Consider the following 27,586-nt stretch of genomic DNA (forward strand, 5'->3'; position numbering starts at 1 on the left):
AAGCACGTTCAGATGGAACACCAGAAGAAAGGTCACATTCACTCATTTCAACGTGGGAATGCCAGGTACAGCACACTCCCCTCCTGTTGAACAGTTTCTTTTAATGTATTCCATTTTATCTACTGCAGCACTAATATTGTTTTTTAACGCCTCAAAATGTCAGTCTAGATGTTTTTTTTTGCTTATTTTAACCATAAAAGGGCCAGAAAATGTCCTGTGAGTAAGTGCTTTTGCCCAATAGTGTATTAACAATTTAAAATGAAGAAAAAACATTGTATTTGTACATGAACACCAAATTTTGTGTGTTGAATTTGAACAATATAAAACTTATTTGAAATAACATTTGTTTGAGTCTTTGTCTCAATTTGGCTTCCTGCAACAGTGCGAGTGAATTTACTGTAATAATCACATGTTGACTTGGAAGTGCAACTTCTCAGCTTTCAGAAACAGTTGGGATTTCTTCATATAGCACAAACCATTGCGGTAATGCAAAGTGTGCTTGTGCAAACGCGTCGTCTGTGATACGCTCGGTGTTAAAGGGTTAAACCTATACATTTCTTTGTTAACGGGATTGGCCGAGTAATAACATACTATGCTTGCTGGATTAAACACCAGTTCACTTGCCGTTTTCAATTTTCAAATGTCTTAAAAATGAGTGGCGTGACAGAATTAGTTCGCGGTGCACTTCACGGTGACTTGTTGTCACAGGTTTTAGGAGTTTTTCTCCTCCAGCATTTCTCTCTCTGCGTTTCATAAAAGACAGACACCAAGGATGTGTTGCCATGACAACTGGGGCTATGGCCGGATTATGGGATGTTATCAGCTGCAGCAGCAAGGAGAAATATATCTGCAAGAAAGGGGCCGAGGGTGCACAGGTGACAACGGTTCCGCCCACCACGCCCACCCTGAACTGTGAGTCTGGCTGGACCCCTGCGGCGACCAGGAACGTGTGCTACAAGGTAGCAGGACAAACTCAACTCATGTGCAACATCTGGGCTGTGTTTAATACATTAAGACTGACACATTTTCACTTTTCTGTTCATTAAAAGACTTACAAAAAAGATTTGGGAGACCGGAAGACTTGGCATGAAGCACTTGCCTTTTGCAAGTCCATTGGTGGGGACCTGATGAGCATCCACAGTGCGCAGGACCTAGAAAATGCACAGTAGGTTCACTTGGGAATTTCTATAGCACATTTTCAGTCATATTAATCAACCTTTCATGTAGTCAGTATCAGTGTTTCCTGCTGTCTTAAAGGTTGTCCTTTTCTGAAGCGTTTTGGATTGGCTTCAACAGCCTGGATACCAGTCAGGGTTTTGTCTGGACTGATGGTTCCGCTGTACGTAAGAACCTCATTCTGATGACTGAACTCTTCCCACACTCTCATTCTCAATCGTGGCTTCATGATGTTTCTCTCCGACAACTGTGCTCTAGAATGACTATGAGGACTGGATTTATGGAGAACCAAACAATGCCAATGAAAATGAACACTGTGCAGAACTCCTGATCTACTACACAAAGCGTTGGAACGACGTGGACTGTGAGACCACCAAGAACTGGATCTGCCAGATAAGCAAAGGTAACACAGAAGAGCCGTTTTATCTCAACGAGTTATGTGACGCTACATTAGAGCTTTGACCCCGGTGTCTCTCGTGGTTCATGATTCTTGTATTTTCAGGTGTGACGCCCAAACCTGAGCCTGTTGTCCTAACACCAGGTAAGTTTCAGCAGCACTGTTTCCTTTCTGAGGTGAATTAAGTTGCACTCCTCTTCTTAACCCCGGGGGTCTCAAACTCAAACGACCTGGGGGCCAATGAGTGTCCAGTCCTGTGTGGTCATTAGGGTTAGCTGGTCATGTGGGAGAAAAATACTATTCAACTGTCATACAAAGGAATCATACAGATGTGAATTTATCCTTTAATCTTGTACTTGTGGGGACGCCTTGTCAGTGCTTTGCTCCATTTACAGTATACAACAAGACAGAAGACGGCTGGATCATCTTCAATGACACGCAGTACTTCGTCAACGCCGAGAGCCTGTCGATGGAGGCTGCCCGGGCGTACTGCAAAAAAAACTTTGGCGACCTCGCAGTCATCACGGCAGAGAGCGAGAGGAAGTTCATCTGGAGAGAGGTTTGACATTGTGTTTACCGTATGTAGATTATTATCCTGGTCAAGTCCTGGTCAAGATAAGAGTCCTTTATTTGTCCCGCAGTGGGGAAATTTGCATTGTTACAGCAGCAAGACAGTAACGATAAAGATAATAAGTAATAAACATGCATTACCAAAAAAGAAAATTACAATATACTAAGATATTAACACTTAGGCTATAAAAAAATAGTTAAAGACACGAGACAATTTCAGATATAAAACTCACAACAGATATGTGAAAGTTAAAATGTTGAAACGTTAAAAAGTTTCCTTCATGACGGTCCATAAAACACCTTTGAATGTGTTTAAAGAAGGCAGCATCTGCAGGGAAATTGTGTTTTGAAAGTCGTATGATACACCTGATGCGGTACGACAAGAAGCTAGAAACATACACAGGAAGTTCACCAAACAAGGCCTTGATAGTAAAAAGCAGCACATGCATTTCCCTCCTCTGGTTAAGCGACAACCAACCATATAAAATTCAGTGGTGATTTATTTGTTGAAAAGGCAGCATGTCGTGTATTGTTGCAACTTCACTTGTCTTTTTACAACAGATAAGAAAAGGCCCAGATGACCAGTACTTCATTGGCATGATAGTGAATTTGGATAAATCATTCAGGTAAATCCAACACTGTCTCATTCTCCATTCATCAAATCCAGGTTTTTGACATTTAGGATGGCCGTGATCGTTTATCATGTGCGTGCGTTATTTATTTATTTATTTATTTATTTATTTATTTATTTATTTATGTATATGCTCCCACTTTCAGCTGGATGGACAACACTCCTGTCACTTTCACCGCGTGGGAAAGAAATGAGCCCAACTTTGCCAACAACGATGAAAACTGTGTGTCTATGTACCAGAGCACGGGTGAGTTTAAAGCAAGGACACTGTGTTGATTTGGTAAATATCCATTTTCCATTCAGTCTGTTTTGTAATTTGTTGACTTGCACCCATTTGCTGTGGAAATAATACACAACTCCTTCTATGGACATCCTGTGTGTGTGTGTGTGTTTACAGGTCACAATGTGGGTTTTTTCGTCTACTTACGTGTTGTTGAGTCAAAGTTCTGATACATTTTATAGTAGTAGTGATATAAAGTAGAGATAATTGTGCAGAAGTCACAAGATTCCATTTCTTTTTGTTCATAAAAACGCCAATTCAATCTGATTTGAAACATTTTGCGTACTTTTTGCTCAGGTGTGTTTATGTAGTTGGTGAAAATGACTCGGATTACCGAGGTTGTGCTGGAAAAAGAGAACTCTATATTGCACGTTCTTATACCCTCTGTATACTATACTTTTAAACATAGCAATGGAAAAAAAGCAGCCAATGCTCTGTGTTCTGACGGTTAAATTCTCTTTGAACATACAGGGCGCTGGAATGATCTCAACTGTGGCCACGAGTCGCCCTCTGTTTGCAAAAGAAGCAGCAATTTTATTAACGCAACGATGGCCCCCACTACTGTTCCTCAGGGAGGATGTGCACCAGAGTGGGTTGCGTTCCAAGGAAAGGTAAATACTGTGTTCAACACGGATTCTTACAAAACAATGCTGACACTCGTAACGTCCTTATCTTTCATGGGTCTTTCTGATGTCCTTAAACCTGGAAATGAGTTCCCATGTTATGTCCAGGCTTGAAGTGACACTGGTTATCTGCTGATGTATTATTCTAACGCTCACCTCACAGTCATCTTGTTTACACAGTGCTACAAATTTGTTGTGGGGAATAAAAACCAGGACTGGCAGAGCGCCAGGACGTCCTGCATAAACCAGGGAGGAAATCTGGTTTCTATAACCAATACCAGAGAGCAAGGTGAGTGATACGAAGAGTTTGTCTACATGCCACTTTCCATTGTGGCGGGAGATTGGGAGTAATCGTTTTCCCTCCTTTTAAGCTTTCCTGACATCACAGTTGATAAAATACGATGAAGACGTCTGGATCGGCATGAACGACATCAGCTGGGAGATGCACTTTGTGTGGACGGACGGAAAAGGCATTACATTCACCAACTGGGCCAAGAGACACCCAACGTCGATGCCTGACTCCGCCAGCCGCTATGATGATGAGGTTATTCCAGCATCTATATATGTTTTCCTTCAGCCTCTTGTACACATAGATTAAAGTGAATTATCTCGCAGATTGTTTTGCTTATGGACTAGATCCATGGTTCTCAAACTCTGGTACGTGTGCCACCAATGGTACGCGAGATTCCTCTGGCGGTAAAATCGGACCGGGGCATGTGATCAGAGTGGAGCTGGAGAAATTTGAATTTTGAGGGCGAAGAAAATGAAACAAATACATTAATTAAATAAATACTAGTTAGAATCACCTTATCTCGCTCCATCTTAATCCAAGTGCTTTTGCCCATTTTTCCCCAGAATAGCTTCCAATATCTGGCAATTTTTTCCAATTTACTGCATGTAAAAATGCTGTTTTAACTATTTGAAATGAAGGAAATCAAAAAGGTTTATTTAGAAGAACAACACCACAGTTATACACAAACACCAGATTTTGCATGTTAAATTTAAAAATTTGAAGATTATAACACATATTTACAATAACATTTTTTAGAGCCTCTCAATATTTCCTTTGTCTGTCAATGTGCAAAAAATGGAAACTATGTACAGGCATTTTTCCAACTCTCTTCTCTCTGGTGACAAAGACACTGATTTGCGTGCTTCCTGCAACAGCGCGAGTGAAATTACTGCAACCAAGAATACCTTGTTTATCTTTACCTCATACATTTTAAATACTTATTATTAAATTACTTATATTCATTTAAATACATACTATGTGCAATCATTATCATTTGCCTGCGCTACACAGCAAATACTGTACAGGGATTTAAAGCTGCAGTACGCAGGATCGCCACCCCTCTCACTCTCAGCTCTTTTCAGAATCAGGCATCGGGCAGAGTAAGTCTCAGATTAGGATTAAATACACACATTATATTGTGTTTATCATCTTGTTGCCAGTGCCGGAATAGTAACCTTTTACGTGCACCTTTTAAGAGCTGCCCTGTGATAGGTCAAAATCTTGTTTTCTCCTCTATTACTTGATTAAAATCATGCTCCAAAGGTCATAATGGTGCAAACTGAGGTTTTTTCAATAATTTTGGTATATTAAAGAAGAGTATTAATATTAATACCATCTTATTTCTACTGTACTGTAATAATAAGGAGAAAACATTGTAGGAATACCATGTTAGTTCCTCAGTAATATCACAGCAATCGGAATCAGAATTATTAGTTACCCTATGATAAAGTAAAAAGTCATCTTCTCTGATGTCCCCGATACATTTCCATTGTTATAACTAAGCTACTACTTTCAATTACATTACATTAAATTACATTAAATACTGTATTCCCATAATATGACTTTCCAAAAAAATGATACTTCATTACATTTATAAGCTCACTGACTGTCGTTTTCTGTATGACAGCTGTATGACTGTGTGATCATGGTGGGTAGCATCCCCAAACAAAAAGGACTTTGGAAAGTGGACAACTGCCACGCCAAAAAAGGCTTCATCTGTAAAAGAAATATCGGTAGGTGCCATTTCAACAGTGGACATTACTCAGCCTTTATGACTGCAACTCATAATCGCTATGTCCTGCTTACAAAGACCCTCAGATCGTAGTCCCGCCCACCACCGTGTCGCAGAAGGCTTTCAGCAAGTTTGGCAACGACTCCTACAAACTGGTGACCCAGAAGATGAGATGGGACGAAGCGAGGAGACAGTGCCAAGCGGACGATGCAGATATGGCCAGTGTGCTGAACCCCGTCACTCAGGCCTACGTCAGCTTGCAGATGGACAAACACACTGAGCCTGTGTGGATCGGCCTCAACAGCAACGTGGTAAAGGACCCACGACTTGTTCTGCAACACTGATAGAAATGAGACGTTAAAGCTCCAGTATGGGACATTTATGAAGGTTCATTAACCATAAAATAGGCTTTTTATTTAAGTACAGCAGGCAGCTGCCATGCACTACGGAGACTTTCAAGAAAATAGGAGGAAAAATGCAGAGAGTGTGGTGAGAGAGTGTTTGCATCCATTCTGGTATGTGTAGTTCCCTGATAAAGGGAGGAGGGGTGAACAGGGGTGTTTTACCATTAGATGTCACTAATTCTCACTAATTGTACCTTTAAGCTAATGGTGCTTTTCCGTTATACAGTTCTATCACTACACGGTTTGACTCCACACGACTCTGTTTTTTTCTTGGCTATTCCTTTAGTGATAGTACCTGGTACCTGTTGCTGTTTTTAGTACCTGCCCTACTGACTGAATCTTTTTAATTGACTGATTCTAATGATTCAGTTAAACCGAAAACAAGTGATTCGACCGCCACTAGTTTGTGTGTTTGTGTCGCGTATAAAACAACAGTCTCGTGCAGCCGTGCTATGCCGACCCCGCCCACGTTGAGGAGGTCCTATAGGAATGGAAATCGACGTGACCTGAGTAGAGTCGTGCTAGAACTGTATCATGGAAAAGCGTCGCGAGAGAATCATCGTTCTGGCTCTGTGTTAACACGAGCGGCGGTGTCCCGTTCACAGACCGGCGGTCGCTACAAGTGGGTGGATAACTGGATGCTGTCGTACACACAGTGGGGCACAGATGAGCCTAAACACAATTACGGCTGTGTGTATATTGACGTGGATAGAAAGTGGAAGACTGCACCCTGCACCAACACCTACTACTCTCTCTGCAAGAGGTCACAAGGTCAGTCGAACCCCACGGGTTCCTCTCTTGTAACACAACACAAACCAATGGTGACGGAGCAGATGCTGGAGATGAGGACGCCGCTCATCTCTTGTCCCTCTTTCAGACATCCCTCCCACCGATCCCCCGCAGCTTCCTGGCAACTGTCCGGAAACAAAGAAGCGTAGGACCTGGATACCTTTCAGAGGCCACTGCTATTCATTCCTCGGCTCGGTTCTGGACAACTGGGCCCATGCCTCGGTCGAATGCTTAAAAATGGGTATGTTATGAAGAATGTTGAGTGATAAGTTTATGATTTGGATTCATATCAAATCTGACAGCGTGCTACTGTGGCTGCATTCATTAGGTGCGTCCCTGGTGAGTATAGAGGACCCTCAAGAGGGTCTGTTCATACAACAGAATCTAGAGCTTCTGCACGATGTCGCCAAATCCTTCTGGACGGGCCTGTATAAGACGCACGAAGGTGAACATGGTTTACGTTTTATTTTGGGAATATTAAAATGCAAATATTTGAATATATACACTTTAAAAACAATCTACTCGGTGGATTATGAGTGGGCTGCTTTGTGAGGTGAGCCTTTTTGTTGTTTCAGGTGAGTGGATGTGGATCGACAACAGCGTCGTGGACTACACCAACTGGAAAGAGGGGACGCAGAAGTCAGAGTCGTGTGTGGACATAAATTCTGAGAGTGGAAAGTGGAGCACAAGCAGCTGCAGCAGATACAAGTCTTACATCTGCAAAATACCAAAAAGTAAGTTTGAGCAGCTGTGGGTTTTTTTTGTTTTTACCTTTTTTAAAGCTCCAGTATGTAAGAATGAGTGAGAGTGCACATTGTAACAAATGGTCTTCTTTTGTGTTTGTTTGTACTTGTATATGTATAGACATACACAGTAAGATTACACTTATATGTCTATACTTATAACTTGTTTATTAAATTTATACAAATCAAGTGTCTAATATTAAGACTTGTCCTTTTTTTCAGTTATTCCCCCGACAGAAAAGCCTCAACCTGTTGGTAAGTTATTTAATCACATGTGCGGGCTTAACAAAATGCTGCTTTTTTGTCTTCTTATATGTTGTTGAGTCAATTTTATATCACATATTTTTATTTGTAGTGATAATTGTGCATAAGTCACAAAATAGACTTTTTTTTCAGGTGTGTTTATACTGTATAGTTTGTGAAAATGATGAAAAAAAGTATTTTTCATCAGACTGCTATAGGTTGTGCTGAAAAAAAGGGATATAAGATACTATATTGCACATTCTTATAGCCTCTGTGTATACATTTTATCATAGTAATGGGAAAAAGCAGCCTAAATGTTCTGTGTTCTAAGGGATGTGAAACTTTGTCACTGGTGAAATGTCCATATGTGTGTTATTTTTTCCTCTCCTTCCATAGCACACGTCATAAATGAGGCGTCGCACAGTTCTGCTGGTATCACTGTGGCTTTTGTGATAGTTGTGATCGCCATCGGCGGACTTGGGGCCTTCCTGCTCTTCCGTAAACGGATACCCATGCCCGCCATCGGACAATTCAACTTTGACAACAATTTATATTTCAACAACCCCATCCGAGCGGCTGTGGACACCAAGGGTCTGGTGGACAACATAGAACAAAATGAACACGCGTAGACGGACACGGGATCAGTGGTAAACAGCATGGTGGAGCAGATGTGATTTTTCCTGGGAACTGAATCAAAATAATTGCCAAATATGGCGCTGCACTAAGCAAATTACAGTGAAGAAATATAAAAAAAAAAACATGATTCATGAAATGTGTACAGATTTACCAATCAACATAACTATGAACATTTGCATTTACTGCAGGCTTCTTCTTTTTTTCAACTGTTTGTTATTTTTTATCCATGAGCTGTTTGTCAAACTACATTGTTGTAAATAGATTCTCAACAATAATAATAATAAAACAAGAAAGACATACACACACCTAAACTGTGTTTTGCCACTTTTCCTTTTCCCCAAAACCAATCACATCACGGACGGACAGAAATGAAGCAGGGTTTCGCACAAGCACACTTTGCATTACCGTAACTACATGACACGAAATTCCCACGGTTTCTGAAAGCTGAAAAGTTGAACATCAAAGCCATCGTATGGTTAATATGGTAATTTCACCCGCTCTGTTGCGGGAAGCCGAAGAATCAGCGTCTTTGTCACCAGAGAGGAGCGAGTTGGAAGGAGTTTGCCTGTGTGCCTGTTTTTGCACAATATGTTTTATAATGTTCAAATTCAACAGGCAAAATCTGAGTGTTTGTTCTACATAAAACCTTGTTTTTCACCATTTTAAATTGTTAATGCACTACTTTAACATGCAGTAAATTGCAAATAACTGCCAGATACTGAAAGTTATTCTGGAAAAATGGGCAAAAGCACTTACTCAGGCTATATTTCTGGCCCTTTTATGGTTAAAATAAGCAAAAGACGACAGACATTTTGAAGTTTAGATATTAATCCAAATAACAAAATGTACAGCTACATTATTAAGTATCCAGTTATTTTAATGGAATTAGCCACTCACATGGCAGCAAGCCAACACACTTTGGCACATGGTCAGGGTCAAGACGACCTGCTGAAGTTCAAACGCAGCATCAGAATGTTTGTTTGTGCCAGACGTGCTGGTCTGAGTAAAGTGAAGAAATAAAGAGACAATGTCTAGTGAGTGGCAGTAAAATGCCTTGTTGAGACCACAGGTCACAGACGAATGATCAGACTGGTTCCAAATGATGTAAAAGCAAATCCTCACTTCATCAAATCCGCTATGACTAATTATTATTACCATCACATCTGCATTTGACAGAAAACCATATCACTCTATATTGAATAATAATCCGGTCCGATGTTGATTTTTTTCAGTGTTTTGCTTCTTGCCATTCAATCACCCCTGCCAGCAGCTGGTTGCCCCCTCCTCAGCTAACCCTGAAAATGAGGCAGTGTTCTCCATGGCAACAGCAGCCCTCAAAGGCTGTCGCAGCTAATCCTCAGGAGCTTACTCAGATCTTACTTCTCCTAAGAGGGTTTTAATCAACAGCACCAATGCCCAAGAATTCTCCCCAAATAAGTGGATCTGCTGTTTATCCCAGCAGAGGAAAACAAACCTAGTCACAGCAGCCGAGAGAAGCAGAGCTGGAATATGGTGAGCCTGTTTGTTTGTTTGTTTGTTTTATATCTTCTCTGTCTTTACTTGTCACTGTAGCTTTCAGGCTTTATCAGCAGCAGTTGTGTTCTGGTGCTCGCTCGGTCGAGTTGACCCGCCGGGTTGCGCGGCGTGGGAGGATGTTGGAAAGGGTTGCAAAGGGAAGCGTGATGCGTTCTGTTCCTTTTCTGTACGTTTGATCTCTGATGACTCAAGAGATCATGTGGAGAGGGGGAGCATCGGATTTGAAGGTCACTGGTGCTTATTTTTTTGCAGTTGGGGAGATTTGTGCCCTGGGGGCATTTTAGCAGTCGACAACATACTGTACATACACGGCAGCTCCTCAGCCGATGCAGGAAGGAGACTGGTTCACTGGTAAGAATGTTAGAAAAATGGGATCGCCGTCAGTTAATCAGAACAAAGTTTTAGTTGTCTGTCTCTACCTTACGTTCACTCCCCATTCATGCCCCTTCTCTCTGCCCCCATGTTCTCTCTCTTTCGCTCCCTCTCTCGCTCTCTCACTTGCCTGCACTAATCTTTCTGTTGTGGACTGAGGGGCCCCAGGGTTCGGCCGACCATTTGGCATCTGTAACGGTTTGGTTCAGCTGGAGATTTGTCGAGTCATCCTGTCTTCCACCAGAACCTGACAGGCCTTCCTCAGCAGGAACACATCTGAGCACTGCTCGTCTCTTTGATCCGTCTGCACGTTCATCACCTTGATTCCACTCTATCTCTCTCTCCCATTGTGTCTCCAGCCGTTTGCCAGTCCTGGGAGCTCGAGAGAGTTGGATGTCCCGCTTAGGAACATGCACCTGAGGAGCAGACCGAACCTTCTGCTGCTCCTGCTGCCTCTTCTTCTCGCTGGGAAGGTTTTGGAGGTAAAAGGACAGGAGTGGGGCTACCTGCAGGAGGTCCTCAAGGCCTTGGATCTCCCCGTGGAGACAAACGGAGAACCCCAGCTCCAGACGAACAAAACCGGGGTCCTCATCGCTGCACTTCTTAAGGCTGTGCACTGTGCAGAGCAGATTGGGACCTCAGAGGACAACTGTGACAAGGTAAAGTCGCCACGTTTACATCGAGCAAAGTACTTATTATGTATTCAGCTCATTCCTGGCTGCTTATTCTGTGAAATGTGCTTGTTATGGATGGAATGTGAGTGACTGTGGAGGCTTAAGTCCTTGACCTCTGTGGGGCATTCATGCTGAGTGGCTTTAGATGTCCTTCAGTTTGATATAATAAACTCCACGCAGTGGAGCTAGAGGTCCTCCACATGTTTATGAAGGTGGGCTGACAATGAGATTATCTGTCCCTTGAGCCTTGAAAGTGAGATTTAGAAAAACTAAGAGAGCAACTTTCTACTTTTCGGCTATTGTTTGCCAAATGCTCTGACACTGAATGGTGCTTCACCCACTCTCTTAACCTTCTTTATTTTGTGTGTGGGTCTAATTCGGCTTGTATTCAAAGAGAAACAACAGCACAAAGCTTACCATTTTCTGAGAAGCGTCTTATTGAGTATGCAGCGAGAAAATGGGCCTTTTATCAAAACTGACTTCTTCAAGTTTTCCCTGAATTCTTCATGTCTCACATGATGTGTTATTCTGTATATTATCTCTAAACTTTCTTCTCTTATTTCAGTGCTTGACAACAGATCTGGCTCTCTCTGTGCTCGGAGATGAAAGGAAGGCGTTCCTCACTGAGGATGACTACCAGCAGATCTCAACCGTTCTGCTCTACTACATAATTAACATGAAAGATCTGTGTGTGTCCAACTCCTCCCCCTCGTCCTCCTCTGCATCTGACAATTATCAGTTCTACCATCTGGCCCTCACCAATCTACACCCAGCTGAGGACAACCACTTCTTGTCCCTGAGTGAAACAGAGAGTATCCTGCAGCTGATCAACCAGCACTACGACCCGTCCGATCAAGACACCTCATCTGATTTACAAGTAGTAGTCTTTTATTTACTTTTATTTTGATGTATCTATCCCAGACACATTAAATCCCCTCTTTGATCCCGCAGTGTATCGATGCCGCTCATCTACTAGAAGACGTGGACGTAAAAGAACGTCCAGGTGCAGACGAGTCTTCTGTGTCCAGAGTGGCTGCAGCCATCGTCAGTCACATCCTGCAGGGACACTGCTTCAGACGGAGGGACCTTCCACCACCTGCTTTCTTCACCAACTACATTTTACAGTCACTGAATCAAACGAGTTACCTGCAGCTCGTAGGTGAGTTGTTCAGTATGTCATCAATCAGTGACCCAGTGGCCTAATGGATAAGGCATCAGCCTCCGGAGCTGGGGATTGTGGGTTCAAGTCCCACCTGGGTTGACGGTCCAAGTTTCTTAGCTATATGAATTGAGTATGTTAGTACATGTGCCTCACTATCTCCACCATAAACCTTTATAGATACAAATGTACACCAAAAACTGTTGGCCAGTGGAATGAGGCAGTTTCTCTGGGACTTTACAGATTACAAGCATTAAGTAGCTCACTACACACTTTAGAGATTGTTTTGACTTTTGTGGCAAAATATTTTTTATATCAGTGAGGCCTCCCTGGTTGAATAAATGATAGTCAAATAATTATATACACTTACTGATCACTTAATTGGTGACACAAGAAACCTAATAATGTTTCCTCACCTGCAATGAAACCTGGTGAGGAAAGAGCTACGCTAGCTGTTCTACTAATGTTTACATCAGGGGTCTCAAAATCAATGTCAAAAATAATGGTATTTACAATGATAAGCACTCTCGCCTTGCAGCGAGAAGACCCGGGTTCGAGCCCCGATTGGAACAAGGGCCTTTCTGCATGGAGTTTGCATGTTCTCCCCGTGTGTGCGTGGGTACTCCGGCTTCCTCCCACAGTCCAAAAACATGCAATGTGGGGATTAGGTGGATTGGACACTCTAAATTGACCATAGGAGTGAGTGTGAGAGTGAATGGTTGTTTGTCTCTAGTTGTGTGTGGCCCTGCGATGGACTGGCGAACTGTCCAGGGTGTACCCCGCCTATCGCCCGATGTAGCTGAGATTGGCACAGCACCCCCCGCGACCCTCTGGTGGAGGATAAAGCGGTTAGATGATGACTGACTGACTGACAATGATATTTCATAGAATTTCAAATTAAAACAGCTTATGTTTCTATATGGAATGATAAATAGTTCACAAAATAAACTTATTTAAGATGCAAAATTACTCTTTTCATTTAAAAAAAACCATGCAGAAATAAGTCTTATTATATTAAGTGGCGGGCCACATGCCATTGATTGTGGGGCTGCGTGTGGCCCACGGGCCGTAGGTTTAAGACCTTTGAATGACAGTCTTATAATTAGCTGCTCGCTGTAGCATTAGAATACAGACATGCTTCCCGTCATAACAGACCTGTAGCTCCTGTGAGTCCATGTTTAAGGTGATTTAAAGGTGAGGTGAAGGAGAGTTCCGCTAATGACAAACTTTGACTGCAAACACGGCGTTGTTGCTTCAGATGAAACCCTGTCATGTTTCTTCCCTGTCATGTTAGACTTAGAGGAGCTGCTTCATCAGCTGGGGGTCGGGCTCTCTCGCAACAGGAGGAGGAGAAGCATCACAGAGCGTCAGGTGGACGTCGCTAACCAGGAAACTGGAGCACGAAGCAGAGAATGGGCACAGGTGAGGCTCTGACACAATTAAACTTTTCAATTATTCCTGTATTTACATGACAATGAAACCTCACTGGTTCTTTATTCTTTTAAACTCCTACTCCAAATGTTTATTTTCCTTCGAATACAACTAGGCGTGTTTTTCAGCCGACCAGTTGGTGGATATTTATGCTCTGGGTCCTCATTTGCCCATTTCCATGAAACACTTTGGACAAATGTGCCCAGCCATTATTCAGCAGTTGCTAGGCAATGCCTGTGAGTCTGCAGAGGCCAAAACAACAGGATCACTGCCCACTTCTCTCGAGAGTAAGACATGTCTCCTTTTTACAGCTCACACTCTAGTAAATTCAACAAATGTTTGACCAGTTCTGTTACTTCTGAAAGTCAAGTTTCATTTAATATTTTAATATTAAAAGTGAAGTTAAATTGTTATCACAAGTCCAATATACTTGTTTTAATATCTCAGTTCAATTAGTCACTGAGTTTTACAAGTGTTTGTGTAAATTATTCAACTCGATTGCACTGATATTGTGAAAGTACACGAATACTGTATTATTCAGTAGAGCTGAACAATTTTGAATAAATATCTAATTTGTGATTCATTCTGGGGTGAAATTGCGACTGTGATATGTGGGAGTTGCACTTTTTACACGATTATGGTCATTTTCATTGAATAATATATTTAAAAATTGATTGTGAGATATTTGTGCAGATCTGTGACAAACAAAGATGTTTTATTCAGTCTGTAGTATATGATGTATATAGGCCAGGACAGTATTTCATCTAAAATGGTAATGTTGTTCATACATTTTGGCTTTATTTTGAAATATTGCCCGTCCTGCCATAATAATTAGGCCAATGGCAGACGTGGAGGGCAAAACAAATAAAAATAAGGCCACGTATATTAAGGAATATTCACTTCAATATTTCTTGGTTTTGTTAAGTCAGAAACAAAATACTTCAAATCTATGTCCTACTTGCATTTATTTCTTTTTAACCTTTAAACAAACTCTTCTGCCTGCAGAGTACGGCTACAGCACGGCTGCCGTCCTGCTCATCACTGTGGGCTCCATGTTTGGTATCTGCCTGATCTTCTTCAACTCCTGCCAGGAGACCTACACACTGGTCCTGCAGCTGTTTGTGGGTCTGGCAGTGGGGACGCTCTCAGGAGACGCCCTCCTGCACCTCATACCGCAGGTATGCACACCAGTGAATACCCTCCACCATAACCATCCACATGTGGTTATTGTACTGGAGTAAAGCTGTCATTTCTTGTCTCCTTTTGCAGATATTGGGCCTCGACTCTCACCACCATGATGGTCATGATGGACACTACGCTGAAAGGAAGGAGTATCTGTGGAAGATTCTGGGCATCATCGCTGGGATTTATGGGTTTTTTCTGATTGAAAGAATCGTCGCCTTTTTAGTTCCTTATCACGGCCACGTACGGTCTTCATAATAACACGCACACAGAACACTGTGTATGATGGAAAACGCTGTGGCTGAACAGTAACCAGATGGATTTTGTTTTGTCTGCAGGGTCACAACAGGGAGCTTCCTTTGGAGCTCAGCTGTAACGGTCAGTCACAGAGGGGCAAGTCCATCTCCACCATACAGCTTGTGAGTGTCAAACTGTTTGTTTTTTAAGTGGCAGAGAAGTCCTGGTTCGCTGTCATTTAGGCAGACAACGGTGGTCAAATTAGGCAGCTAGAGGTTATAAGAGTCTGGACGCTTTTTGTTGAGCAATTATTCTGTTTGGACTTTTTGTTTTTCTTCACCCATAGGTTTTTTAGATCTCCGTTCTCTCCTTGTTTCCTGTTTTATTTTGAAGTCTTTCCTTCCTGTGTTCCTACCTTGTCCACTTGACTTCCTGTCCTGTCTTCCCTGATTGCCCTAATGTGTTCCACCTGTGTCTTGTTTGTCACACCTGTGTTTCATTGTCCCGAGTGTATTTAGTGTCCGTGTTGGTTTGTCGCTCTGTTTATTTCCCATGTGCTTCTGGTCTTCCACCTGTGTTTTTGTGTGGTGTTTGTGCACTTTCTGTTTAACCTTTTACCTTTTTGGTAGTTGAAACCTAACTATGGGTTGTTTTGGCCAAACCTTGAATAAGACCTGCAGGTAAGGTTTTAGAATAGTACCCATAGCTAAACCTTTAGCACAAGTTAGGTTAGAGCTAAAGTTACAGACAATGGCATAAAACAAATTTAAAATTGCAGTCTAACATGGGAGTTGAACCAGTATCAACCACTTGACCTCATTGAAGCTACTTGATGACACACCCAGGGTACCAGATTGTTGCAAATGAATTTTTCTTTTACAAAGTGGGACATAAGTTTATGGCTACATAATACTTATGATACGCCATATTACCAAAACACAAACTAACACTAAAACTAAGCTTTTACTAATAAAATAATTATTATAACCTTGCATCTAACCCATAGTTGATTTCATGAAGGCAATCTCTTATAACTTACCAGCTGTCTGTTACATTTTACCTAAACTGGTGGGAGACCTGTCCTTTTTTTTTTAACCCACTAATATCCTGACTAAATATAAATCAATCTTTCTAAATCGTGTTCTTCAAACCAAACTGTTTGTGTCTCTGAAGCAAAGGTTTAGTTTGCATGTTTTACTGCACAACAACTATTTTAATGCACTGTGCATTAATTAAAGATAACATAACTAATTTCACCTCAGTGATCCAGTCATTTCCACTCCCACACCAGTCCTCCACTCGTTTACTGTGACACAGCTTGGGTTACAGTACAACACTAACATGCCCAAGTGTCAGTCAGCTGTATTCTGCTGAAGTTATGCATGAAAAAAAATACTTTCCAGCAAATGTTTTATATAACAGGACATGCAGAGTGAGCGGTGTAGGAGGTGATGTAGGATGTTGGAGAATGAGAAGTATTGAATCATTCAGAAACCACTTGATATTACTGTTGAATCATGTAGGTACAGTTGAAACACGTCCTTCAAAACTGAAGAACATGGACACTTTGGATTTATCTCAACATTTCCTGGAACCAAATCTCCTATTTTTGCTAAATTTCAAAAGCTGATATCATCTCAACTTATAAAACCGGGTTAAAACGTGTGCTATAAATAATCATGTGTGTCCTGCAGGGACCGGTGGACGACATGGAGTGTGCAGAAACGTCTCCTGAACGCACAGACACACGGAGGCCTTCACATCAGAGTGAGCTCCTTCATCACACACAGATGCACTGTGATGTACTTTTATAATTAGTTGCCCCGGCATGACCGAGCAATTGTCCCCGGTCTAATGACATAGGCCTCCTTTTGTGTTTCCAGGAAAGGGGGTTCCTCTGCTGGCTGTGATGGTAATTGTGGGAGATAGCCTGCATAACTTTGCAGACGGCCTGGCGGTCGGGGCGGCCTTCTCCTTCTCAGCTGAGACGGGCATGGCGACCACTGTGGCGATCCTGTGCCACGAGATCCCACATGAGATGGGTGAGAGGTCACTGTGTGTGTGTTTGCTTCATGATCACTTTTTTGTGTGTGTTTGGCTGAAGTCAGGAAACTCTGTGCGTGAGACTGAGCGACTTCTCTCGTCTGGTTTTCGTCTCACAGGAGACTTTGCCGTGCTGCTCAGCTCCGGACTCTCGGTGCAGACTGCTGTGCTCATGAACTTTCTCAGCGCTCTGACGGCCTTCATGGGCCTCTACATCGGACTGTTTGTTTCCTCAGAGATAGAGGTGCAGCAGTGGATCTTTGCCGTCACTGCTGGGATCTTCCTCTACTTGTCCTTGGTAGAAATGGTACGAAAGCAACGGCAAATCACACGAAAAAACCAAAACCAACAAATGTGTTCAAATATTAAAGACACATAAGTAATGAAGTCCTCGTACTGAGTGAACACAAGGCTTTTCCTTTTTAGAACTGAGCTGTTTCCTTGTCATCTTCTGTGTTTTGTTAACTCTAGTTTTTGTCTCTTTCATTAGCTTCCCGAGATGAGTCGAGTGAAGAGCGACCGACCCTGTCTCCTGTTTGTCCTGCAGAACCTGGGTCTGCTGATGGGATGGGCTTGTCTTCTGCTCCTTGCACTCTTTGAACATGAACTCAAATTTTAAATGCACGCACAAACCCTCATGCTGTGCGTGCACAACAATGTTTGTTTCTGCATCTAGAACAAATTGTGACTCTTCATGATGCTGTAGTATGATACAGTATGATGTGTATAGTTCTATGAATCCCCGATTTCTTTTTTTTTATACGTGATGATTTATTTTTCTATGTTAGGAGTCCTGGGTGCCAGAATTCTGGACAATCACAATGTGACTCAGTCTAATGACCTTATGTGGGAGCATCAGGTACAACTGTATTTGTCAGTCATGGGAATTATTTTTTAATATTTTGATTTATTTTATATTTTGATTTGTAATTTCTGCATTAATGTGATGTTTAGTTGACACCTGCTATTTAAGTACCAAATAGCAAACATTAGTGCTTTGGACAAATTGTATGCGATAAACCTTGTTCACACACTGCTAGATGGTAAATAAGAATTGTTAAGACTTAAAGACTTGTACTGTGTAACTTTTAAATCTAAACAAATTGCATTTTTAGCCCGTCAGCTCCACAGGACTCTGTTTTTCTCGGTTTAGATCACATGTCGTCCGGCACACAGAGCCAACAACACTGCGCCAGTAAAGTGAGGACAGAAGCACCCATGAAAGGGTTGAGAAAATAGGTTTAGTACAGATTATCAAGCTGATGTGACTCATACCTGATGACACATATCTAATCGCCAATCCCAATTAAAAAAAAAAAAAAACAGCACTATGAACGCGGCATGACAGGAGTTATGTACTGCAGCTTTAAGCTGCTTTATGCATGTATTATTTTTCCAGAAATATTGCTTTCAGAGACATCGTTCTTTGTTTTTTGAGGCCTCTCTGTGATCCGGTATGAGTCCACTTCCACCCACCTGAGCCATTTGTTCTCTTCATCCACCAACCTGGATGACTAATGCTCTGCAGTAAGAGACCGAGAAAGGCTGTGGAGTGATGCGGCCCACACAGTGCACATGCTCTTACCCGGCCAGAGTCAGCCTGCAGCACGAGGTGGTGAAATAAAGAGAATATGATGGAAACGTCAGTACAATTAAACAAATAAAATGCAGTCGTTTAACTGATTTGATATTGACCAAGTGAGTGGGCTTTGGAGGGTTTTTGTCATCGGTTTAATCGGCTTGTTTTGATTAAATCCTTGTGTCCTCAGCATTATTTTGTAAAAAAAGAAACTGAGCGAACAGCTGTCGAGCACTTTCCTAAATTTGTGTCAGAGCTGTTTAATTGCAGAATTCACACAGAGATTGTGTTTATTCGCCGTTCTCAGCTCACCAACAAAGTGCAACGTCAGTGATACTGAAGGTGTCATGACATTATTTAACTATCACATCAGAAGAAGGAAAAAAAAAAAAAGCTGACACCTTTTACTGACTTCCTGAGTCATGGCAAAACAATAGCAGGAAGTCCACAGCATTTTCTCTCGTTCTAGAAGGTCTGCTGTTATTTTGGAAATGCCAACCCCATTGGCATTTCCAGGAAATCTGTCTCCCCCCCCCCCACCCATTTATTTACGTAAATCTGCTCTTTTTGCACCAAAGAGGCATTTTCTGTTTTTTTGCACCTTTTCAAAGCAGCTGCTGCCAGGATAGAGGAAGGAAGAGCGTGTTATCTGGAGCGTGTTGGTGTTAAACACTGAGTATCCTCACTTAGCTCAGCAGAGACCTGTCAGAGGAAAAGGTCAGTGGCAGGGGCAGCAGCACACAAAGAAGCAATGGGAAGGAGTACACGAGCAAAGACACAAAACAGGAAATATAAAAGTGCTTCCCTTTGATTTGCAAGGAATTTTGTCTGATTATAATCCTGTGCACCTGTTACTGTTGTCACACAAAGGTTACTCTCACATTGTGACCTGGAATCCATAGAGGTAACTTTAAATTGAAGGATTTTAAGGAAAGCAGCTCTCCTCATGTCACATGTGATTCAACTGTCAATGCTGTCAATTTATCAGTAAACTGTCATTAAGTTGCTATAATGGGTTAGATGATCTAAAACTCTATCTATCCATCTATCTATCTATCTATATATTTATCTATCTATCTATCAAATCAATGGTGTCCCCTTTAAAATACAAAAAGCACCCACAGCCACTAGAGGGCGACAATAGACAACAGGACATGGTTTAAAATTCCCCCTCAGCATATACAGTTACAGGAGGATATGTACATGTACATGGCTGTACAGTAAAACTCCTGCTCGTCAGAAAGGTTAATTGGCAATAATCTGGATTACATTTGCTTAATCAAGCAAATCTGTTCAGACGGGAAGGTTTGTTCTGTTTTACATCAATCTAAATATAACTAGGTTTAATAATATAACATCGCTGACAAAACAAAATTTTCCACATTTTATTCAACACCTAAAACAATTAAAAATGATTCAACAATGTCCCAGTTTGCATGCAGTCTAAGGTCTTAAGAATATCAGCTCTTATTTCAGGCGACATCCATCAGTATTCAGCAGATGTTTACTGATGATGACCCTTAACTGTCTCCTCCTCATTGGATTAATATCAAAGTATATACAATACAATGCTGTCATTAAAGAATTAAAGAAAAGGCTGAGTGACCTTTGCCCTTTATGAATAAAATGATCAATCCTGACTAATAATAAAATAAAGTACTGTATGATGTAAACTGATAAATAAAACTCAATAAGCTATGGTGCAAATCAGCAGACCTGACTTATTGTATAAGTATCAGGCTAAAAATCTTATATTCACCACATAATTGTACCTTTATTGATTAATTCTTCGGTTTTAATATCAAAACTTACTGCTACTATAAACGATACGATTTGAAATCAGGGAAGATGCGTCCAATGACATCAGCCACTAGAATAATCTGGCCAGATGATCGGTTCAAACCAGCGTCAAATTGAAAGCACCCCACTATTATCGGAAGGGCCAGATCCGGACCGAAATTTAGCCAATTATATAATAATTATTATTAGCCACTGGTTGACTTTGAAATAAAGTGGTCTTAAATTAATTTTCTAGCAATTAGCTACCCAATCCATACTGGAAACAGTTGGTGATTCTGACCATGGGCAGGCCTTGGGAAGCTACTAAGCTTTGGTCCGAAAGCTCAATGGACTGGAAGTAGTCACAGGTTTGGAGTCGCTTTCTGTCTGGAACACGTTCCCCAAGTCTCCCCTGTCATCATTCGACAAAAGTATCTAATGTTAGATACTTCCAATTATTTTGTTATGTTGTCATTTTGTCAACAAAAGTGAGGGAGCGCAGAGAACGAGCTCACGTACTACTGGGGGTACGCGCACCACAGTTTGAGAACCATGGTGTTAGAAATGTAAGTAGTTTGAACCAAGTTGTTGTCTTCCAGTAAATAAATAACTTGACATGTTTTATCATATCGGTTTATCTTTGTGCTTGGGCGCAGTATTCAGTGAGTGCAGTGAGGAGGTGTTAGTCAGTGTGGGTAGGAGGGCAAACCCTCTTCATCATCATCACCACCATCATGGGAAGTGGAGGAGAGTTGCGTCTCTTCCGCCCAAGCTCCTCCTCACCTCCAACTTGAAGAATTGCGGAGCGACAGGTGGACAGCAGCGCCTCAACGTCGTCAACATGAACCGGTTAAACGAGTAAATGAAACCAACAACAACCAAACAACCATGTCTTCTCGCGTTTGTCCAGCGACTCCGCTGCGTGTGTCCACGCCGAGATTATATGTGGTCAGTTTGTGGTAATGGTCGTCACTAGTCCCAAAACACGAGCAGCAACTACGCCTGCGAGCAAACACATGGACTCGCTGGAACATCCGATGTTTCAAGTAAGTGAATTTAACTCAACCGACGCCGATGTTTCTTCACCTGAAAGTCTGTGTCAGTCAGTGCGTTAAAAGTTTGGTGCGCCAAAGACAAGAAAAGACGCAGTTGCCCGCGAGGACATCATGTCACTGAATTTAGATTTTTTTAAAACCTAAAAAAGTCACCATGGCTGTTGTTTATACCTGCCTCAATAACTCATGTGGGTCTGTCAATCTACAATCTAATCTTCAAAGATTACAACAACTTCTTCTGGAGGTTGACATTAAATGTGTATTTAGAGTAGATGAAGTGATTTGACAGGCTGCCTGATGATTATGGAACTGCATAGACTAGTGTTTAACTTAATGAAAAAGATTTTAGAGTAACATAAGTAAATAATATTGTAAGAATATCAATAATATTAAAGAACAATAGGGATGCAACTGATCTTTGGTCCATAAAATGTAAGAAAAGGAGAGGTTTTTCCTTAAACCTGTATATGATGATGTTCTAAAAGGGCTTGTTTTGTCATTTCTTCCATACGGAGCAAAAAACTCCAGAAAATATTTACATTCAAGAAGCAGAAAAAAACAAACTAGTTAATGATTCATTTTAATTATTAATTGATTAATCGAGAAAGAACAATAAAAAAACACTACATTACTAGTTTGTATCTTAAATGAACACGGGTTAAAAGAAATAATGCAGTATTCATAATTTCCTCTGTTAGACTGATATGTGGATTACTTTAATGTGTTTTATAATGTTTGTGTATTTTTTTTATTACTATTCTGAGATAATCAGATGATGTAAATGTATACAATAGAAAAATATAGGGGATGAAATGACATGAATGAAAAAGAAAATAATTTTAATGGTAAAACTAGGTGAGAGGTCATAGTTTAAATCAATATTGATCAGAATTTTTGAGGAGAAAATTATAATCTGCAAATTAGCTGTCACATAAATGTATTGGTGGGTGTGCAATGATAGTATTTACTTGAGATATGTAGGTGAATAGAGTTTAGGTCATTTGTTTGTACATTTAGTGATGCCCTTGAGTAAAAGTACTTACTTTCCAATAGTGTTTTAGCCCGTAAAAATGTTCAGATATCCTAAGGAAACAAAGTACAAATAATCATATTGTACATTTTAATACAAGATATATTTAGTTTACAGAGGTAAAAGTGTGCATCTGTTCCTCCAGACTATCTCTCTCTCCCTCCATATGCACGATAAACATGTTTGTTCTGGGTGAATGAGATGCAATAAAAGGCACACTTGAAATGAATTTCCCTTTTTTCTGTTGCCACACTAATAATACACACACTGTATTAGCTCTCGGGCTCAGTGCATTACACATACAGCCCCTCATCACATCACCGTGTGCATTAAAGACCGCCCACATAATTACCATCATTTGAAGACACTTGGTATAACATGCAGTCACTAGTCATAGTAATAAAACACTGAAAGCTGAGACTGTGTTTGTGTTAAGTTTGTGTAACTGCTTTCCTGTTTGTGTTTGAAGTCTCAAGGCAGAGGAGCGAGAAGAAAAGGTCGATTTAAAGGATCGGACGGCAGCACCTCCTCCGACACAACAACCAACAGCCTTGTGCGCCAGGTAAAAAGAAAGACAATTCACCTTGGTTTGTTGTGTAACTTATGGAACTCTGTGGTTCTCAGTGTTTTTATACCACCTAAGTACCTTAAGTACCACCTGAGAAGATATGGAGCTCTTGAAGTAGCACCTTTTGTCGCCAACGTTAAAATACAGTGGTGTAAATAGGCCGGGCAAAGTCAGCTATGTACTTTTCACAGGAAGCACATTTATTCCCAATAAGATTTGCTCTCTCATCTCTCTCCCCTGATCACATACACCTGGTATACACAGTGGAACAGTATTTTTGATTATCCTAGGTTTAGCCCTGTGATGCATGCCCCTCCCCTGTCGTAGAAGGGGAGGGGCAAGTAGAATTGCCTGAACGCATGTTCACACCAAATTCTTTTTTGGCTTTTTTTTTATTATTTGTTTCACTGGATTGTTTGTGTTAATTAGCATTTCACACAAGCGGAATGCGAGTGCGAACGCACAACGGCATTCTGATACAATATCAGTATAGAGGGGGTATTTAGAGAGGGCTTTATTGTCATTCAGTATACACCAGTTGTAACCAGAACAAATGATACAGTATATATTGGAAGAATCTCTGAGTGCTCATTAGCTTTCAGGACATTGCTCAAAATGAGTGCTACCTGATGCTGAAACATGTTTTTGTCAAATGTCATAAGAAAAGAATAATTATGTATTGTATGATGATAAGGGGGGCGGGACTAGATATACTTTTGCTTCTCCCGCTTTCCCTTTCGGTTATGTGTATTGCGTGAACTACGCTGATGTGTGATGAGTGATCTAAATGTCGTGACCGAAATAAATAAATAAATAAATAAATAAATAAAACACATCATTTGCTCAACTTTAAATACTTCAAGTAAGGCGTGACTTAGTGTTATTTAATGCTGTGATACAGTATTGATTATTTGAATTGCTTTATCAATATAGTGAGTTTTGTGTTGTATTACGCCTCCAACCACTGCTTGGCTATATGTTTTTGGCCATTTGACTCTGTCCCACTCGCTGCACTTCTCATATCACAAAGAAAACTATGTATTGTCATTGCTTGTTGTACTGTATCAATAAGCATGGCTTTATATTGCAAATCGCATCATCACCCTTGTATTCTTGCCAATACTCCGCCTTACTGGTGAAATCCACGTCTCCTGCACAAGAATATCATGAGGAGTAATTAAATGGTGTTGCTTAAGTGACTTCATGTTGGAATTTAGCAAGTGTGTGTGCCTGAATGTGTAAATCCCTGTCAGTGAATGCAAACTGACATAAGAGCCCCCCTTCAGCAATCATCATCCATCAGTGATGAGATGTGCATCGCAGTGAAAGCTGTCTGTAAACACTGTTGGGTACAGTATGTTAAGTGGCGACCAGCAACACAGTGGCCTGTTATGAAGCAGATGTACACACTCAAAGTGTCTGGTCTTTGTTGAGCGGACCTGTAAGGAACACGCCGGGCTGAGTTAAGGACGCGCGCCCCTGCCTAAATGTTTCTGCCTTTTTTGGAGGAGTCACACATCTCCTTGTCTTTGGCACGACAGCAGCGGGGAAACGTGACGCTGGAGGAGATCAGAGCAAAACCAGCGCCTTTTGGCCTGCTGCCTGCTCCGTCTCAAGGTCATCGAGAACTTCTCAATGAGCAGCTTTCACCAGTGTTACAGCTCAGCGGCAGCTGTTTAGTAAGAAGTGACCCGATTTCTTATTTTCACTGCCACTCTTGGGAGTTCATGCCCATTCCCACAATCCTCTCCCCAAATGAGGAGTTCCCCTTCCCGTCTGAGTCCCGTCACACACAAACACAATCCGGCAGAAAGTGAACATCTATCTCCACTCTAACACCACATCCTAGAAAAAGATGAGCGGCAATTATAAGAGGCAGTGGCGGGATGTTTGGAGGTTGGAGGAGTAATGTGTTTCAGGGTGAGTAAGGCCCCCACATGCCGAGCACAAGTGTCTCCTTTTAGATATTTGCAGCGAGAGGGCTCCAGGAATAGCAGACCTTCCAGTAATGTCTCCTCTGTTTGGACAACAATGTAAATACGGTTTTTCATTCGTTTTATCATAACAGCACTTCTTATGTGACCTTATTTTCTTCTTGCTTGTGCTCAATCATGCCGCCTCATGATTATTTTCACTTTTCACTGAAGAATGAGAGGGTGGTTTTCAAATCGCTAAACTAACGCTATCCCAGGAAAGTATGTAACCAACCTCTGTGTGGTTATCTCACCCCCGCGATTCATCAACCTGTCATCTGCCCCCGACATTTAATCTTTGTTTTACTTTCTCTTGTCACCATCAACATATGAAGCTGCCGTTGCAGAATGGTTACATGTCAGGATTTGAGATTTATCAAACCATCTTCCTCACAGTTTTATTTTGCTCTACCTCCCGTCTGACATGTTTCTTCATCTCATTCCTGTAGGCGTCTCAAACAAAACATCTCGGGCTCCGCGAGAGTCACCGTGTGATCGATCCACTGCAGCTTCAGGGGTCATAAACATGACTTTCCAGTAACTGTGTATAAACAGCTCCTGAAAAACAGAGTTACTCATGCTCCGAGAGATAGAGATAGAGAGGGCAGAGGGCAGACAGCGAGTAGGTTGAGAGAGAAAGGATGGGAGACGTTCCCTGTGGTCATGGCCTCCTGCCCAGTGAGGCTGTGGAGGAGGCTGGGAAGGGTGAAGGTCTCGGACAGACCAGACCATTTAGCTGTGGAGGCAGCGAAGAGCGCAGCTCTTCATTGACAAAGTACAAAAACAACTCTGCACTGCAGCAGGTGATTTTTATTTCTGTATCTATCTGGAGGTGGTCTTGTTCTGATTGTGACGAAGTATTCTATGTCAGACTGCTTGGCCGTCCTGTTTGAACAGTCAAGACATTTGTGGGCTCATTTCCCATGAGGTAGAAAAGCATGATGATGATGACCACTTCTCTTAGGAATATTTATGAGAGTTTACGGAGAAAAAAACCCATGTGAACAAACATTCATGTTAAGTTTGTAAGACTTTTAAAGGTATGGTTTCTATGACACGCATATTATATCCCCTATCTTGCACAGGGAAGGTTGGCGTAATACTCTTGTTTTCTTTAACCGTAAAAAGGAAACTACAGCTGTTAAGCTTACTGTAACAATTCTTTAACCTTGTAAAAGTGGAGCAGTTTCCCCCTGTTTCTTGTTTTGCCGCTGGGATAATTAGCGGCTAGATGTAAATAAAAATGTATTATATTGATACCGGTATTCGCCCACACCAATAGAAATCAGAAAATGCTCTGTGATGGATTCAAAAATTTGGCAAAAATAGATTCTAGAGATGAACAAGGTACAGATATATCCACGCGCATAGAGTTAATCTGTGGTTCATAAAGAGATATAATTCAAATTAAGAGTGGGAAGGTTGTGGGCGGGTGGTATAATACATAATTGAGAAGGAACATTTTTACATAATACATAATCTACCTGCAGAAGTGTTGTGAAATATCAGCGCGGACGCAGGTTTCCTATTTATTAATATTTACACAGAGTTGCAGGTGATGTCAGAGCCAATCTGTGCGTAATTTGCAATCCAATATTTCCTTTATTTTTTTGACCATATGTGTAAATGCCAATGTGTACCCTGGCACTGTGTTTACAGCGTCTGCTTCCCTCTAATGCATCTTGGGAAGCAATCCAGTTCCCCCAAATGACCCTGAATAATAATAACATACTTTCTTTATATAGCACTGCTCTAGAAACACAGTTTACAAAGAGTGAGAGACAAAACCCAGGACATAAAACAGGATTAAATTAAATATATGTACTACATGTACATCTATGTAGTGAAATAGAATTATTTTAAAATGTGGGAGCTGTGAAGAAGAGTGTCAGATCACCTCTTTGTTGTGGTCAGTTTCACCCCTGGTTCTATTAGAACATTTATTTGAAATAACACAGGCATTTATTTGAAATAACACATAAAGTGGGTGCTACACTATAGCTTAAAAAAATCCCAATTCTCCTGAACACATTTATCCTGTTAAATGCTAAATACATTTTTAAATCAGTTTGGAAACAGTGTGTTTAACTGTTTTCATCTGTGAGACATACTTTGGTTTATTTTGTATTGACTGAAAAGAAATGACGTTGCCATTATTGGAAAATGAAAGAACTTGGACCTTTAAGTGCAACTTAAAGTCACATTTATATGTTTTAGTGAGGACAACAGTGGAGGCCTTTGGCACAGAGGAGTGTGGTTCTGGCTAAATACAACAGAAACAATTCATTTTTTTTGTGTTTTCATGGAATTAATTGACAGTAAAAAGAAAAAAAAAACATGGCAGTGGCCCATTTCATCCCTGACTTAACTGTTGTTTGTAGAACCTAAAGTAAACAAAACTAAAATAGCTTTGTAACAGTTAATGAAGCGATGATAAAAACGTACAAATTCA

General features: G+C 41.2%; 3 protein-coding genes and 1 non-coding gene across 7 annotated transcripts in view; all 4 read left to right on the top strand.

The window, feature by feature from the left end:
• Positions 1-4: 4 nt before the first annotated feature.
• LOC122761058 (macrophage mannose receptor 1-like) lies at positions 5-8,827 on the top strand (the record flags this gene model as incomplete). The annotated part of the gene is made up of 20 exons (XM_044016296.1): positions 5-65; positions 760-959; positions 1,050-1,165; positions 1,258-1,339; positions 1,435-1,579; positions 1,679-1,717; positions 1,969-2,132; positions 2,705-2,769; positions 2,921-3,021; positions 3,526-3,665; positions 3,858-3,966; positions 4,049-4,221; positions 5,597-5,702; positions 5,780-6,012; positions 6,711-6,876; positions 6,983-7,135; positions 7,223-7,339; positions 7,470-7,628; positions 7,860-7,892; positions 8,277-8,827. Coding segments are annotated over 20 exons (2,595 nt in total), but the record flags the coding sequence as incomplete, so codon positions are not given.
• Positions 8,828-9,930: 1,103 nt separating this feature from the next.
• LOC122761053 (zinc transporter ZIP12-like) lies at positions 9,931-18,852 on the top strand. 3 transcript variants are annotated; one of them, XM_044016288.1, is made up of 13 exons: positions 9,931-10,028; positions 10,784-11,083; positions 11,664-11,975; positions 12,050-12,257; positions 13,552-13,679; positions 13,804-13,975; positions 14,694-14,866; positions 14,958-15,113; positions 15,209-15,289; positions 16,802-16,874; positions 16,991-17,149; positions 17,270-17,457; positions 17,641-18,852. In XM_044016288.1, the coding sequence occupies exons 1-13, from the start codon at positions 10,026-10,028 to the stop codon at positions 17,767-17,769; spliced, it is 2,082 nt and encodes a 693-aa protein (XP_043872223.1). In that variant the 5' UTR covers positions 9,931-10,025; the 3' UTR covers positions 17,770-18,852. The 3 variants fall into 3 exon arrangements, with proteins under 3 accessions (XP_043872223.1, XP_043872224.1, XP_043872225.1); XM_044016289.1 differs by lacking the exon at positions 9,931-10,028 and adding an exon at positions 10,353-10,403; XM_044016290.1 differs by lacking the exons at positions 9,931-10,028; positions 10,784-11,083; positions 11,664-11,975; ... (4 more) ...; positions 14,958-15,113; positions 15,209-15,289 and adding an exon at positions 15,304-15,787.
• On the top strand, positions 12,287-12,359 carry trnar-ccg. Its single transcript has one exon. It is a non-coding gene; the product is annotated as a tRNA-Arg (tRNA).
• A 2,416-nt stretch (positions 18,853-21,268) lies between the features above and the next one.
• The window catches only part of cacnb2a (calcium channel, voltage-dependent, beta 2a), a 59,966-nt gene continuing 53,648 nt past the window's right edge, over positions 21,269-27,586 (top strand). The window contains exons 1-2 of one of the 2 annotated variants that reach the window (XM_044016277.1): positions 21,269-21,554; positions 23,063-23,155. In XM_044016277.1, coding sequence (XP_043872212.1) covers positions 21,471-21,554; positions 23,063-23,155 — 177 coding nt within the window. In that variant the 5' untranslated portion in view covers positions 21,269-21,470. The remainder of the gene's footprint in view (positions 21,555-23,062; positions 23,156-27,586) is intronic. The other variant, XM_044016279.1, reaches the window with a different exon arrangement.

Source organism: Solea senegalensis, unplaced genomic scaffold (genome assembly GCF_019176455.1).
Source record: "Solea senegalensis isolate Sse05_10M unplaced genomic scaffold, IFAPA_SoseM_1 scf7180000014317, whole genome shotgun sequence".
NCBI lineage: Eukaryota > Metazoa > Chordata > Actinopteri > Pleuronectiformes > Soleidae > Solea > Solea senegalensis.